The sequence below is a fragment of the Trichomonas vaginalis genome, chromosome VI, assembly GCF_026262505.1.
Source record: "Trichomonas vaginalis G3 chromosome VI, whole genome shotgun sequence".
In the NCBI taxonomy this organism is placed as follows: domain Eukaryota; phylum Parabasalia; order Trichomonadida; family Trichomonadidae; genus Trichomonas; species Trichomonas vaginalis.
The window spans coordinates 15,991,362-16,005,161 of NC_067208.1; the positions used below are offsets into that span (position 1 = coordinate 15,991,362).

The 13,800-nt window shown below is 30.8% G+C and overlaps 5 protein-coding genes across 5 annotated transcripts, besides 2 other annotated features; 4 read left to right on the plus strand and 1 right to left on the minus strand.

The window, feature by feature from the left end:
* Positions 1-67: 67 nt before the first annotated feature.
* Positions 68-3,016, plus strand: TVAGG3_0873800 (uncharacterized protein; the record flags this gene model as incomplete). Its single annotated transcript, XM_001307903.1, has 1 exon — positions 836-3,016. One exon carries the CDS (start codon positions 836-838, stop codon positions 3,014-3,016), a length of 2,181 nt encoding a protein of 726 aa, XP_001307904.1.
* A 1,323-nt stretch (positions 3,017-4,339) lies between these two features.
* Positions 4,340-8,332, plus strand: TVAGG3_0873810 (uncharacterized protein; the record flags this gene model as incomplete). Its single annotated transcript, XM_001307904.1, has 1 exon — positions 4,340-8,332. One exon carries the CDS (start codon positions 4,340-4,342, stop codon positions 8,330-8,332), a length of 3,993 nt encoding a protein of 1,330 aa, XP_001307905.1.
* A 994-nt stretch (positions 8,333-9,326) lies between these two features.
* On the plus strand, positions 9,327-9,945 carry TVAGG3_0873820 (nitroreductase family protein; the record flags this gene model as incomplete). Its single annotated transcript, XM_001307905.1, has 1 exon — positions 9,343-9,891. The coding sequence occupies one exon, from the start codon at positions 9,343-9,345 to the stop codon at positions 9,889-9,891; it is 549 nt and encodes a 182-aa protein (XP_001307906.1).
* Positions 9,946-10,083: 138 nt separating this feature from the next.
* TVAGG3_0873830 (sperm-tail PG-rich repeat-containing protein) lies at positions 10,084-10,716 on the minus strand (the record flags this gene model as incomplete). The annotated part of the gene is made up of 1 exon (XM_001307906.1): positions 10,084-10,716. One exon carries the CDS (start codon positions 10,714-10,716, stop codon positions 10,084-10,086), a length of 633 nt encoding a protein of 210 aa, XP_001307907.1.
* A 306-nt stretch (positions 10,717-11,022) lies between these two features.
* Positions 11,023-11,708: a mobile genetic element.
* An 838-nt stretch (positions 11,709-12,546) lies between these two features.
* Positions 12,547-13,800: part of a mobile genetic element that runs on past the window's edge.
* On the plus strand, positions 12,696-13,544 carry TVAGG3_0873860 (uncharacterized protein; the record flags this gene model as incomplete). Its single annotated transcript, XM_051250158.1, has 1 exon — positions 12,696-13,544. A coding segment is annotated over one exon (849 nt), but the record flags the coding sequence as incomplete, so codon positions are not given.

A 13,800-nucleotide genomic window follows, 5' to 3' on the forward strand; every position in this document is an offset into this window, starting at 1 on the left:
ATTATTACATTTATTCATTTATTGGATTTTGTTCGATTAATTTTTTGTTCACTTTTTTATTTTCAAATTCAAATTGATGATTCTTCATTTGCTACTATTTTTATTCTATTCAAGAAATAAGCAGATACAGAATCATCATTTTGATTTTTCACAAGGAACTATTGGTCACTCTAACTTGTTTTATAGGAGATTTGGTGAAAATCGCCTTTCATATCTATTACAAAAGGAAAAGTCAACAAATCAAAATAATTCACGTCAACAAACATATTTTACATATATGAATAATAACATATCTATTATTTCAAATCGAATAGCTATGATAAATATAACAAATCTTCGTATTATTCATGATTTTATGAAGAATGGATATGAAATCTTGTCTAATTACGATCAAACCACTCCTTATATCCTCTCTACTTCACATATAATAGCTGAAAATTTCAATTTTCATCTAGTTGAAAATTTGTTCTCACATTTAAACGAATCTACCCAAATATTCCACTATAAGTCTGCAAAACAATTAACTCCACGTCAAACATTATGCTTTTTTAGAAGATTTTTAGTTCCAATTTTCATTTTCATACTAATTTCATCGATTTTAGTTCGTTTTATACCATTATCGTTTAAACCTATGAATTTTACAGATTTTTCTATAATCATTTTCTCAAAAGAAGGCCACATTTTAACTCCATTTCCAAAATTTCTTCCAATTTCTATTATTTTTCAAATCAAAAAGGATATCCATAATATAGACAAGCAAGAATCATCACACAACTTCTTTAATAACGGAAATTCCCTTCAATACAAAATAATTTATCATAATATCAACAGCAACATGGTTATGTGCGTTGTTTTTAGGCTTCCTTTCAATGTAAATACATTTGAATGCCATACGATAGCCACTGGCACAGTTTTATCAACAGGAGATTCAGATAAAAGATATCAAGTTGATAGTATGCTGAGTTTCTCAGAAAACGGCTCACCAACAATCAATATGCCATTCAAAGCAGAAGGACAAGCATGCAATGTTAAAATTACATGTTTAGATCCAGATTATTTTGCTTTAGGAAGACAAAGCCATGAAATCGAACGATTTATCACAATTCAAGAGAGTATATTATATGAAGGACTCAAAGCCAAGCCATCACGAGTTGCTTTCATTCGTTTACTTCAATCTGCGTATAAAAGACTAAATTACAACGCTGTAGTGGTCATGATCTATGACCAAGAGGAGATACGTATACTAGCGAAATTTATTGACTCACCAATTCTTGAAAAAGAGCTTCAAAGAGTAATAAATAATTTTTCATTGGAACATTTCATCGATGGAGAGACAATGAAGTGGACAATCGACAAATACAGAATTGGTATGCATTGTATTACCGTAGAAAACTCGAAATATCTGTTTTTCATTTCAGCAGATGGATCATCGAACATTATTCGTTCAATTGAGCTGAATTTCCACGCTGTACTGACAATGCTGGTCACCCACAACCATGCGCACCTGATTTCACGTGGATCATACGAAGATTTGGACGTTTTAAAGAATGTTTGGGGAAAACAAAATTTTGTCGTTTTTGAATGCGTCAATAAAAAGTTTGATTGGCTTATTGGCAATTTATATGGCAAGCCTGTTGACGAGGACATGATAAATTGCATTTATTCTCGTATTATTGAACCTTTAGACGATGAATTAAATAAAGTCGTCTCATTCATGGTTCCGATATGGAGAAAACCTGGCGAACGCAACGTATTGCTTGTAAATGGCATCAATACGTTCGATTCCATCCGAAATGTCAAAGTTTTGACCTGTACATTGCGAGATGTGACAAATTACTACAATACTTCCAACGAACAGACTCTTTCTTCAACTCTAGGAGCAATTATGATTGGTTTCAACAGAGTTTTGCATGAAGATTTTAATATTGACTTTCCAGAAGTTTTCAAGAGGTTCTTTAACGAACAAGTACCGAAATCTTTCTCACAACTTACAAAAATCACTGAAACAAAAGTCCTGCAGCACTTTTCCGCTGAACAAATCCCATTAATTAGGTTAATTAGATCAAATTGTAACCAAATGAACGCTGCAACATGTCCAATTGGAGATGAAGGAGATTTTGTCTTCTTCCCAGAGATATCTCTTATGAAAACCATTCCAAAATTAACATTATCAATTTTCTTCACTCCAAAACCAGAAAATTCCAATGATACTAGAGTGACTTTCTTAGATTTGCTTAGAGATACCTATTTAGACCTCAAAGTCCCAACAAGAACCTCTCCATATGCAAATTGGGACGTTCCTAACGAAATTGCCTTCTCTCCCAAATGCAGGAAGCATATAGAGATTATTGCTGGCAGTTTCTACCGCAAACACTGCCCGATTTTCCTAAATAGCGTTATTGAATCCATAAAAACCGGGAAATCCATTGCTTTATGCAGTATCCATGAGATAGATACCATCAGGCCATACCTTGTCGACATCCAGTACTCAAATGGAATCATGTCCATCGTTATGATTTCATTAGAGTACGAAAACATGCTTTCCAACCAGTCTTCCATGGTCAAACATGCTTTGGACGGTGTCAATCCCACAGGACACATCTTCGAATGGACATATCTCACTGAAGAAACTGTTGACGGCATCTACGCAACAACTCCTGGCGGAGTTGAGCCACAACAGTTTTCAAAGAATTCCTTGAAGTTAGTTATTGTTCCAGAGCAGAGAATGATGGTAGAAAAGCAACTTGACGAGGGTTTCATCAACCTTCCTATTATTGTCAAGTTCGATGAACCGAGATGGTACATTTCTAAAGGAAAATTGGTTTCTAAAGGAGTCATAAACGGTGTTTGTATTTTAGTTCCGATGAACGCAATTCCAAACGAGTTGCAGCCAGGGAAGAAGGCACAATCTGCGAGATACTTGAATGACGCGTTCAACAAACTCCAGAAATCTATTGATTTCGACAAAAGTGAGTTCAATGCGGCCCTTGATATTGTTACTGTTGTTGCTGTTTAAAATAAATATATTTCTGTTTTTTATTAAATATATAACTTTTTTTCTTCAAATAAACCCAAGATTTATAAATATCACATTTCCATACTCATTTTGAAGTTGATTTTCTTCATATTACCTAAGGGGAGGTTATTGGTATCTGAATTAGCATGCGTTGCGCTATCAAAAATAATTTTTATCTTAAAATAAACCTAAAATTCAATAATTTCTAGTTCATTTAGCATATGATGCTCTTAAGACGTATTTGAGAATTGGAAAATGTCCAAAATTACAATTTATGCAATTAATATAATTGGTTAAATTGTGGTTTAAACTCCTGACCAATAAAACTCCACAATTTGATCGTCAAAGGCTTAAACAAGAAGATGAAGAATCAATTAACAGGTGTTATGATACGTTTCATATTTCTGGGTAACAAAAAAGAAAGATTATTAGCTAGAATTATATTCAGTTTGACAAATGCTATATTTTAACTCCTTATGAAATACCAACGATCTAAAAAAAATTTGAAAATAAAATTTTTATGGTTTTTTTATGTCTATTCAAAATTTGAAGGAACTTAAAAGTGCCAATCATTTTTCCTAAATGTTAGTCACCGTTACGGTTTTTTCTTTGGGGGCGAGCTTGCGAGCCCCAAAGAAAAAACCATAACGGTGAGCTCACATTTCGGCATAGTTTAAGTCTAGGTTTTGCATTTTAAAATGTTTGTTACCTTATCTTCTTTCAAAAAGTGGCAAAATTTGTTTGAAATTTGAAAAAGATATTTTTATTTGCATAAATGACATTCAACTAAGCTGTAGCATGATTCTTTTGCATGCTCTAGTTTTTTTCTCAGTTCAATCTCCTTCCATACTCTTGCTTGTACCAGTAAGATCGCACCAAAATTCTCAAAAATTAAGATCTCCAAATTTTATGTCCAACTCCAATTATCAAACGCCCTCATTAACGCCACTCATAGCCATCTTTCATGCATGAGAAATCGTTATGAGAAGATTTTTTACGGCTAATTATCTGATTCAATTCAGATCAATACTCAAAGCCCCATTGTTTATTTATAAATCCTTGTTTGTCGCCTATGCGAATAAAAATTCTTTTTATATTTTAAACAATTTTTTTTCACTTTGGAAGGAGAAAGGTGACTAACATTTTAAAAATGCAAAAACCGACTAAACTATTATGAAATGTTTCGGAGCATGTTCTTCAATGATGAAATAACTTCATCGACTTGAACAAACCTTAACATTACTTGATTGACTTATAAACTGCTTATTAACAATTATTAACGACTTCTAATGTTAATGATCTTCAGATATTTTTTAACCTATAATGGAGTACTTTAAATTAGTAACAAACTTATTAAAGATGTTTTCATTTGGACTTCTAACGTATAATCACAAAATCAAATTAAAATCAGACAGCAACATCTGTATTGAGGGTAAGAGTGGAGAAATACGGCCTCCATCCGTGACTATTAGTTCAACCGATCTAATTGTATATAAATCTAGTCCTTCGTTTTTCTTGGAAGGTTCTGTATATTCATGCAACAGTCCACCATTTGATGTTTATTATAAAATATCAAAACCAACTGATGAATCGGAGTACAAGTTACTTAAACATTTTGAACGTCGGACCGATAATATTTATCAGTTTAAAAAAAGTATTTTGCTACAAGATTTTGAATTAGGAGAATATACTATTACAGTAAAAGCTGAAATTGTAATGAGCATTTACGATTCAACATCATTAACATATGCTGAAGATGTATCGTTTATTACATTCACACTAGATAATCAAGAGTTCACATATAATGATGGGAAAAGTTTTTTGATTGTAGGGAGATTGAGTGACAGGGATGGATACGGAACTTATACTATTTACTACCAAATAGATGAGTATAATCCTGTTCAGATGAATCCCTATATACTATCTTCAGCATATCCAATAACTATAAGTGAAGCTATTAATTTCACATCAGAACTTCCAGAGAGTGATAGTCATTCGATTAAAATTTGGGCATCCGATGAAAGTAACCAAAATACGTCAATAAAAACACTCAATTTCTCATTCAAATACAATTATCCAGTCATAACATATTCAACAATACCAAATCTTATATATACACATAATGTCGATACTCAAATTTTAATAGTAGGACAAATTTCAGACAAAGATGGTAATGAGGTTATTGATACATTCTACCAATTTGACAGCCTAACTAAAAATAAATTAGAATCAATCGAATTATCAAACCCATCCACCAAGCACAGATTTGAATATTTTATAGGCATTCCAACACGTCTAACAGAAGGTGTGCATACATTATACCTTTGGTGTTCAGATAAAAAATCAAAAGAAACTGAACATAAAGCCTTCAGATTTATATTCAATTATAACAATCCAGTACTTACAATTAATACACCGAGCAATCTACAATTCAGGAAGAATGATGGTGAAAAACTTTCAATTGTTGGAAGTTTCAGTGATGCAGATGCACAGGGAACAATAACAATTAAATACTACTTTGATTCACAAAAGCAAGAAGAACAAACATTACTCGAACAAACTATCAATCAAAATCTTGAAAGTCCTTTTGAAAAAAGTATCGAAATCCCATCTACATTATCAGAAGGACCTCATAGTGTAGTTATCTATGCAATTGATACCAGATCAAAAAGATCCGAAAACAATGTTATTCCATTTTCATATACTTACAATCCTCCTGTTTTATCTATTAATTCAGACTCAAAAACTATCAGCCGAGATTTTTTTTCGACGCCTCAAATACATGTCTCAGGTTCAATCAGCAATCCGGATTTAATGGGAATTGTTGAAGTATATTATCAACTTGATGAAGATGCTCTAAAAGTACTTCGTAGCTATAATATTGTTGATCTTGATGGCGAGAATATTCGTAAAACTATCGATTTATCCGGAAATCTTCCAGAAGGTATGCATACAATGATTTTTTATGGAATAGACTCAAGCGGTAAAAGATCTAACACTTGTAATCTAATATTCACATTCGTTTTAATATCTCCCAAGCTCTCTATAACTACTCAAAATGATTTGGTATTGAGAAAAAATGTTGATACTTATATACCAATTAGTGGGCGAGTCGATGATTACTCTGGGAAGGTAACTATCAAATACATTTTGGAGTCTCAGGAGCAAAATTTAACAACAAAAAGTGTAAACTTATTTAAGCCATCTTTTTCTGAAAATATCGCAATACCAGATAATTTGACAGAAGGCAAGCATTTTATTGTTTTCTATGCTGTTAGTCAGGAAGGGAAAATATCAAATTTCCAAACATATGGATTCACATTTTCAAATAATGCTCCAGTTTTCGAAATTACGTCGAGTAATGAATGGCAGCTTAACAGAAATGAAAATATCATTCCTATTATAGGAACTATTCAAGATCAAGATGGAAGTGGCTCGGTTTCTATAAAGTATAATATCGATTCTCGAGGAGAAAATACTTTATCAACTTATGAAATTTCTAATATATATTCATATGATGTCAATGAAATTATTCCTATTCCTGATGGATTACTAGGAAATAATCATAATATTATTCTCTATGCAATTGATGAAAGTGGAAAGAAATCAAACAACATACGCATTGATTTCAATTATATATCTACTTCCCCTGTAATAAAAATAACAACTGTGGATGGTCAGCAATTCAAGAAGAATGATGGAAAACAACTCATCATTTCAGGAACAATCAAAGATCCAGATGCAACTGGCCAAGTAACAGTTTTTTACAGACTTGATTCTCATTCAGATTTTCCAATAAAGACTTATGATATCGAGAGCCGAGGTGAATATGAAATCAACTATACTGTACCATTCCCAAATGATCTGACTGAAGGCAATCATCAAATAACTGTTTATGCTATTGATTCAGATGTTAAGATTTCCAACGAACATATCATCAAATTTTCATATCAATTTAGTGGTCCTTCAATATCAATCACGGAGAATCCGAAAAATGCCTATCATAACAAAATCGATCAATCTATTCATGTTGAAGGGTTTATTAATAGCGACAATGGTGCAACAAGTTTCACATTCAAGTACTGTTTCGACAACTCAAACAATGCAGGGACCGATGTTGATAGAAAATCATTTAACCCGAATGACAATGGATTCTCGCTCGACATAGAAATTGATAGTATGGTTGAAGGAAATCACACAATATTCATCTGGGTCGTTGATAACTTCAACAAAGAATCACCAAAATATGACAAAAAATTCGAATTCTTGTTCAACAAGCCATCAATCTCTATATCTACTCCATATGATGAATACTATCGAACGACAAATAAAAGTATTCACATGAAAGGACGTGTTTCTGACTCTGATTGCTCAGGAATTATGTATTTGATGTTCAAGTTTAACGATCTTGAACAAAATAACATGACAATTGTTGAAATTAGTAATTGTGATTCTACTGAATTCGAAAAAGATGTTGTTATTCCTACAAACCTTGATGAACGTTTACATATATTATATGTTTGGTGTGTTGATGAAACAAACAAGCAATCAGATATATGCGAATATCGATTTTACTACAAATACAACTCACCAGAACTCATCATTACAGTATTCGATCAGAAACCATACAAACGCAACATTGACAAGACTATTCATATTGAAGGGACTGTATCTGATAAAGATGGACTCGGTAGTGTCACTATTGGTTGTAACATTGATAATATTGAATCAGATACTAAAACAATTGTTATTGAAAACACAAATCCATATCCATTTACATTTGATCTTGCAATTCCATCTCATTTTTCAGAAGGTTATCACAAGATTATTATCTTTGCAAGAGATGAATCAAACAAGCCATCATTTAATGTTTCTAAGAATATTGAGTATATTTACAATCATCCAAGTATAACATTAGATTCAAAGGATAATCAAGTAGTTTATGGAAATGTTGATAATAAGTACCCTATAAAAGGTAGTGTTCGTCATGATGATGGTACAGGAACGGTCAAGATAAAATATAACATCGATCAAGATGGTGAAAATTATCTTACAGATGTATCAATACGAAACGCAGAAGAAAATACATTTGATGAATATATCGAATTAGACAAAGATTTACGTGAAGGAAGACACTCAATTGTGATTTATGGAACAGATGGTAACAATAAGGATTCCAACTATAACACTCTTCATTTTACATTTTTGATAAATAACAAAGCCAAACGAATGAGTTGCATCCACATGCAATATTCAACGTTTTCACTCTTAAGAACTTTAATTACTAATGGATTTCTGTTAAATCGTAGAGTATAAGTCATTAGGAATCCTAACTTTTATTTAATTATAAAAATATATTTTAAATTTTTTCATTGTATTGGTTTTATGCAGTTGTTTTTACTATTTAAGTAGAAATTAGTAATTGTGTAAGGTGTATAGGTTTATAAAAATATTAATAAAAATTTGATTTATGTTTGTATCAATTATATGTGAATATTATTGGAGATTAAATAAACAAAACACGAACAAAATGTTGTATCAGCATTTTACTGATAATATAACGCTAAATAAACAAAGATAGAGAATTCGAATCTAAATAATAGATAAACCTGTTAAAATTTCAACAAAAAATAATTAGAAAAAGAGTAAAAATAGTCCTTTTTTTAATAAATTAACTTTCATAAATTATTTTCCTAATTGTAAGGTTAAATGGAATTTATGTGGTAACATACCTTAATTGAATTTAAAAAATGAATTTGAGTGCTTTTTTTTGCAAAATAAATAGAAATAAATTTTGGATAAGCTTTTGATCAACAGAATCAATGAGCATGAATACTTATTTGTATCTATAAAGAATGAGATACTTAGATTTGTTGTAATATTCGTCTATGGTTTCTGCGAAAATCATTCAAATGAACTTTTCGGAATTCAATGTAATCCTCCATTCAAAATAATCGTTATATCATGAATTATGCTTTAATCAGGTTTTATTTAAATGTTTAAAATTTAAACTTTAAATAATCTGGACCTTATTTGTCTTTTGAGATTTATCTTGTGAAATTCAATTACATTTCGATAAAAACCGTTTTCACACAATTTTAAAAATCGACGGAGAACAGCCCTATCGCACGGTGATTTTCAAGCCATTTCTAGAATAGGACAAATATAACACTTAAAATCATGTGTAAAATTTTGAATGCAACTCGAATCATTGCAAATCATCAAAATCAGTTTTCATATATATTTATGTGATTGCACTAAAATTTTTTCAAATTTGAGATCTCTCATAAAATATTGATAGCTTAATTTTACAGCGATCACTTCATATGAGTGTCCTTAAGTGCATCCAAGCTAGAAGAACAATTAGACACTATGTTCAGGGCGAAGAAGTTCCAAAGGCAGATATTGATCTCATCGCAAACAGTGGCTTAACTGCTCCATCTTCTATGGATATCCAAGGTGTCGACATCTACGTCGTCAGAGGCCAAGAAAAGCTTGCCAAGATTGAAGAAGCTACACTCAAGGCCCTTCCAGAATACGCCACAAAGTACTTCGTTAATCGTCATGAACAGCTTCATGTTAAGAACGTTATCACCTGCGATGCTCCAGTTCTTTTCGTCTTAGTTAAGAATGAGAGAGCTCACAAAGATTACTATCATATCGATTGCGGTCTCATCGTCGAATCAATGATTTTGCTTGCCCAAGATATGGGATACAGCACAATGTGCATCGGTGCTATCGGTATGGCTGATCTTTCTGAAGTTCTTGGTATTCCAAAGGATGCTGCTATTATGGGTCTTGCCATGGGTAAAGCTGCCCCAGAACAGGATCTTCATAAAAGGCCAATCAAGTCTAAGGTAGTTTATGCCGACTAAACTATTTTGATAAATTCTTTTTTTATGAAAATATAGCTAAAAGATATAATTGAATCTACCTACTGATAGCTGATTTATTACACATACAAGAATTTATATTAAATTATGACGCATAAAAAAAATTGAAACAGAATTCATTTTCCACTCATACAATAGATCATTATTATTAATCTTTAAGTATAACAACAAAATTTAATGCATAATAGGAACACGACGTGATCCACGTCCAAAATCACATCCTCGAGCACTTAAAGTAGTTCTTGGAGCGATATATTCACCTGTTCTATCCTTTTTAGGCTCTTTGTACTTATGTGCAATTGTAATTCTTGGTGAGTCAGCATGAATGTATTTGAATCTTGGATTATAATTACCAGCACTTGGAGTATCTGGATCACCGTTAAATATGGAAGGGCGTTTTGCTGTTCCTATTGATGCCATTATGTTCTTACGTATTCCTACGTTTGATTCATAAATTGGACTATAATCTTGAGGACTTGGATTGAGGTTTTTAGGTACACATGGAGCCTTTGCTCTTGGAAACTTAACACCGTTAACCTGTCCGAAGGGAGGAGGAACATAACTTGGACCTGGAACATCATCTCTCTTAATATCACAATAACGAGGGCCAATTGTAACCTTTGGTCCATTTCCTATAGTGCTTTTGTAGTTGACAAGAGCTGGGTCTGGACGAGAAGTTGAAAAGGTAAATCTTGGTGAAATTGCAATACCTTTTTTATCAGTGAAAGCTCTAGATATTGTATAATCTGATGGTCCTGGAAGTGGAGTACGGTCTCCAATTACATATATATTAGAGAGGACTTCCATTTTTCTTTCAAATTTATAAATTTCAACGAGATTTTAACGTACAGATGAATCCAATCTGAGATGAAAAAAATTGATACATTTTCTCAACAGAAATTACAACAAAAGGTGCATTAAGCTCGAAATTTAGATATGATGTATTAGTTATGCAAGAATAATCAATGGTTAGGAAAAATCAATATTTTTACAATGAAGCATTCATTGTTCATAAAATTGGACTCAAAACCAATATTATTAATATATTATCTAACATTATCTCATATGCGCAATCTGTATCTCCAGGTATCGAAATTTTGAAATATTGAATTTGAGTAGGGGTAATTTTAGCTAAAAGCGACATGCCTGCAAAAAGTGACACACCCGTGAAGGGTGTGATTACCGATCGGTAATTTCGACAGTTTAGAATTTAAAATTTTTTATGGAACTGTTGCGAGTTTCATAAAGAATTTAAGGAATATAAGCAAAGATTTGAATCAAAATCTTAGACCTAAGCCGCTCGATTCGCTCGCGGCTTCCGCGAATTACAGATCAGCAAAGATTTGAATCAAAATCTTCGAACTAAGCCGATCGCTTCGCTCACGGCTTTCTTTATTATTTTAAATTTGCATATTTACATCAAAAGTTCATAAGGTAAAAAATTTCGTTTATATTATTGCAAAATAAAATCTTCATTATCAAAATAATATTAAATGATAATATAATATAATTTATAAACAACTATTATTTAATAAAGTTTAATTGCCAAGGTTCATCTAATTTTTTGATTTTTAATGTTTTATGAATTTTATTTATCATGTATATATCTAATGAAGATTATATATGTAGAAGATAAGTACCTTAATATGTACGTAAAAATTAATGAAATTTATTTTGAATGTAGAACCGAGCAATTTTCAAATTTTGTGCTTTTTTTGAATTTTCTCGATACCAGATAAGTTGTGTTGGCTAAATAATATATGGATACAATGTGTCTTATAGATGAATATATGCACAAAAGTAGTAGGATAGGAAGGGTTGTGTGACTTTTTTTGTTACATCTATATATAGACGATGCATTAAAATATATTTATTTATAAATCATTTAAAAAATTAACATTAATTTTAAAATAATTTATTTTTCATCTTTTATAAAAGAAGCTATATATAGATGATGTCAGATATTCCACGATTAATTAAACATTGTTTAAATCCTGAATGGGTTAAACTTCAATTTAAAAATGAAGATTGTGAATTATTAAATGAATATGAAAGCCAAAATAAGCTAATGAGGTATAAATATAATGATAAAGAATATTTAATTTCATGGAATCAATGGAGTCATAATCAAAGACCTCATAAACGAGAAGAAGAAATTGAAAATAATGAAATGGAAATCATTGATGACATTAAAGAGGATGGAATTCCTAAATTTTGTAGAAAAACCTTTAGAACTAAGTTAGGAGCATATAAACGTAGAGTATTAAATCCTGAATATCTTAAACATATATTTAAAAAGGAAGACTGTGAATTATTAAACGCTAATGAATATGAAAATGCTAAATCAAAACTGAGATATAAATATATTGGAAGTGATGAAAGGTGTAAAGATAAAGATAAAGTTTATTCAGTTTCATATAATAACTGGCACACGTTAGGGATAAGAAAACATTTAGGAGATTATGAGAAATGTTCTGAATTCTTTAAATCTAGTATATACGAGAGAGTAAAAGAAATTAGAAATAATTATTTTCATGAATGAAAGATTCACTACCATAATGAAATAAAAAAATAAAATTTAAAAATTCATGTCTTACATTTTTGAATAATTTATTTTTAATTCGTATGAAATGAGCGTCAATACTAACGACGTGAAAACATCAGGATTCACAAATGAGGAAATAAAGGATATATTAGAGGAGGCAGGTTATGAGGTTGATAAATATTATTTTAGAAATTGTCAAAAATTCGCGGAGTTTTTAAATGAGTTTGATTATGATGGAAAAATGAATAAAGATGATGTTATAAATTTCTTATATCCCACATCTAAAAAGGGAAAAACTAAAGAACCTGATGTTTTCCCTGAATATTATGAAGAACGGATTAAAGATGATAAATACGATGAAATTGAAAGACTGGAAAAAATAAGAGATGAAATAGATGAAAAAATTAAGGAATTAAGAGAAGTTGAAAAATATAATGAAAATGAAGTAGAGGGTTTAATGAATATCCCAGCTTCAGAATCAGAAGTTCAGAAATCTCATGAAGAAAGATATAAAAATTATGTCTCAGAATCAACACAAAATTTATTAGATGGTGAAATAGACGAAACACTTTCAGAAGAAGGTACTAAATTTATTCGTAAACATAAGTTACAATTTATTGATAATGAAGAATACCCCTGTATCTTACTTTCACCCCCTCTCGATTCTGAGAAATTCAAAAAAGCTCTTAAAAACGTGACATATGCAACTAATACGATTAAGAAAGAAGATCATGATATTTACACAAATTATTATTTAAATAAATGCACAGGTGTTGATAAAGTTTTTGATTTATTAGATAAAATATCAAAAGAAACCATTGGAACATATAAAATTTTGTGTGATTGTGGTTTCATTATTGAAGATACCAATAATGTTTCATATGAAAGAACAGCACCGAAGGAAGATGAAGTGGAAAGGTCTATACCATTCGTTATTAAGAATAAAAAAGATATGAAAACGTATAAGCATTATATTTATTCATTTATTTCAGAAAAAATGGAAGCAACCCATAAAACATCTTCTCATCATTTTATAGCTATTCATACATTCCTTTTCAAAGTTGTGAAATTAAATAAGACAGGAATTAGATTTAATGTATCAGGGTACGCATTCTTGAGTAAATTAAAATGTATTCGTCACGTCGCAGATGATAAAAATTTATGTGTTCTTAATTCATTTTATGGGCTTTAAAGAATAAATTTTATTTTTTAATTTTTTATTCTTACATAAATGAACAAAAACGGAACAGCTAAAATGAATGATAATCAAATTAGAGCAGAAGGTAGAAGGTTATGTAAACGCTTCTATAACATTCCTGATGGTGTTAATCCTAAAACTCGTAGAA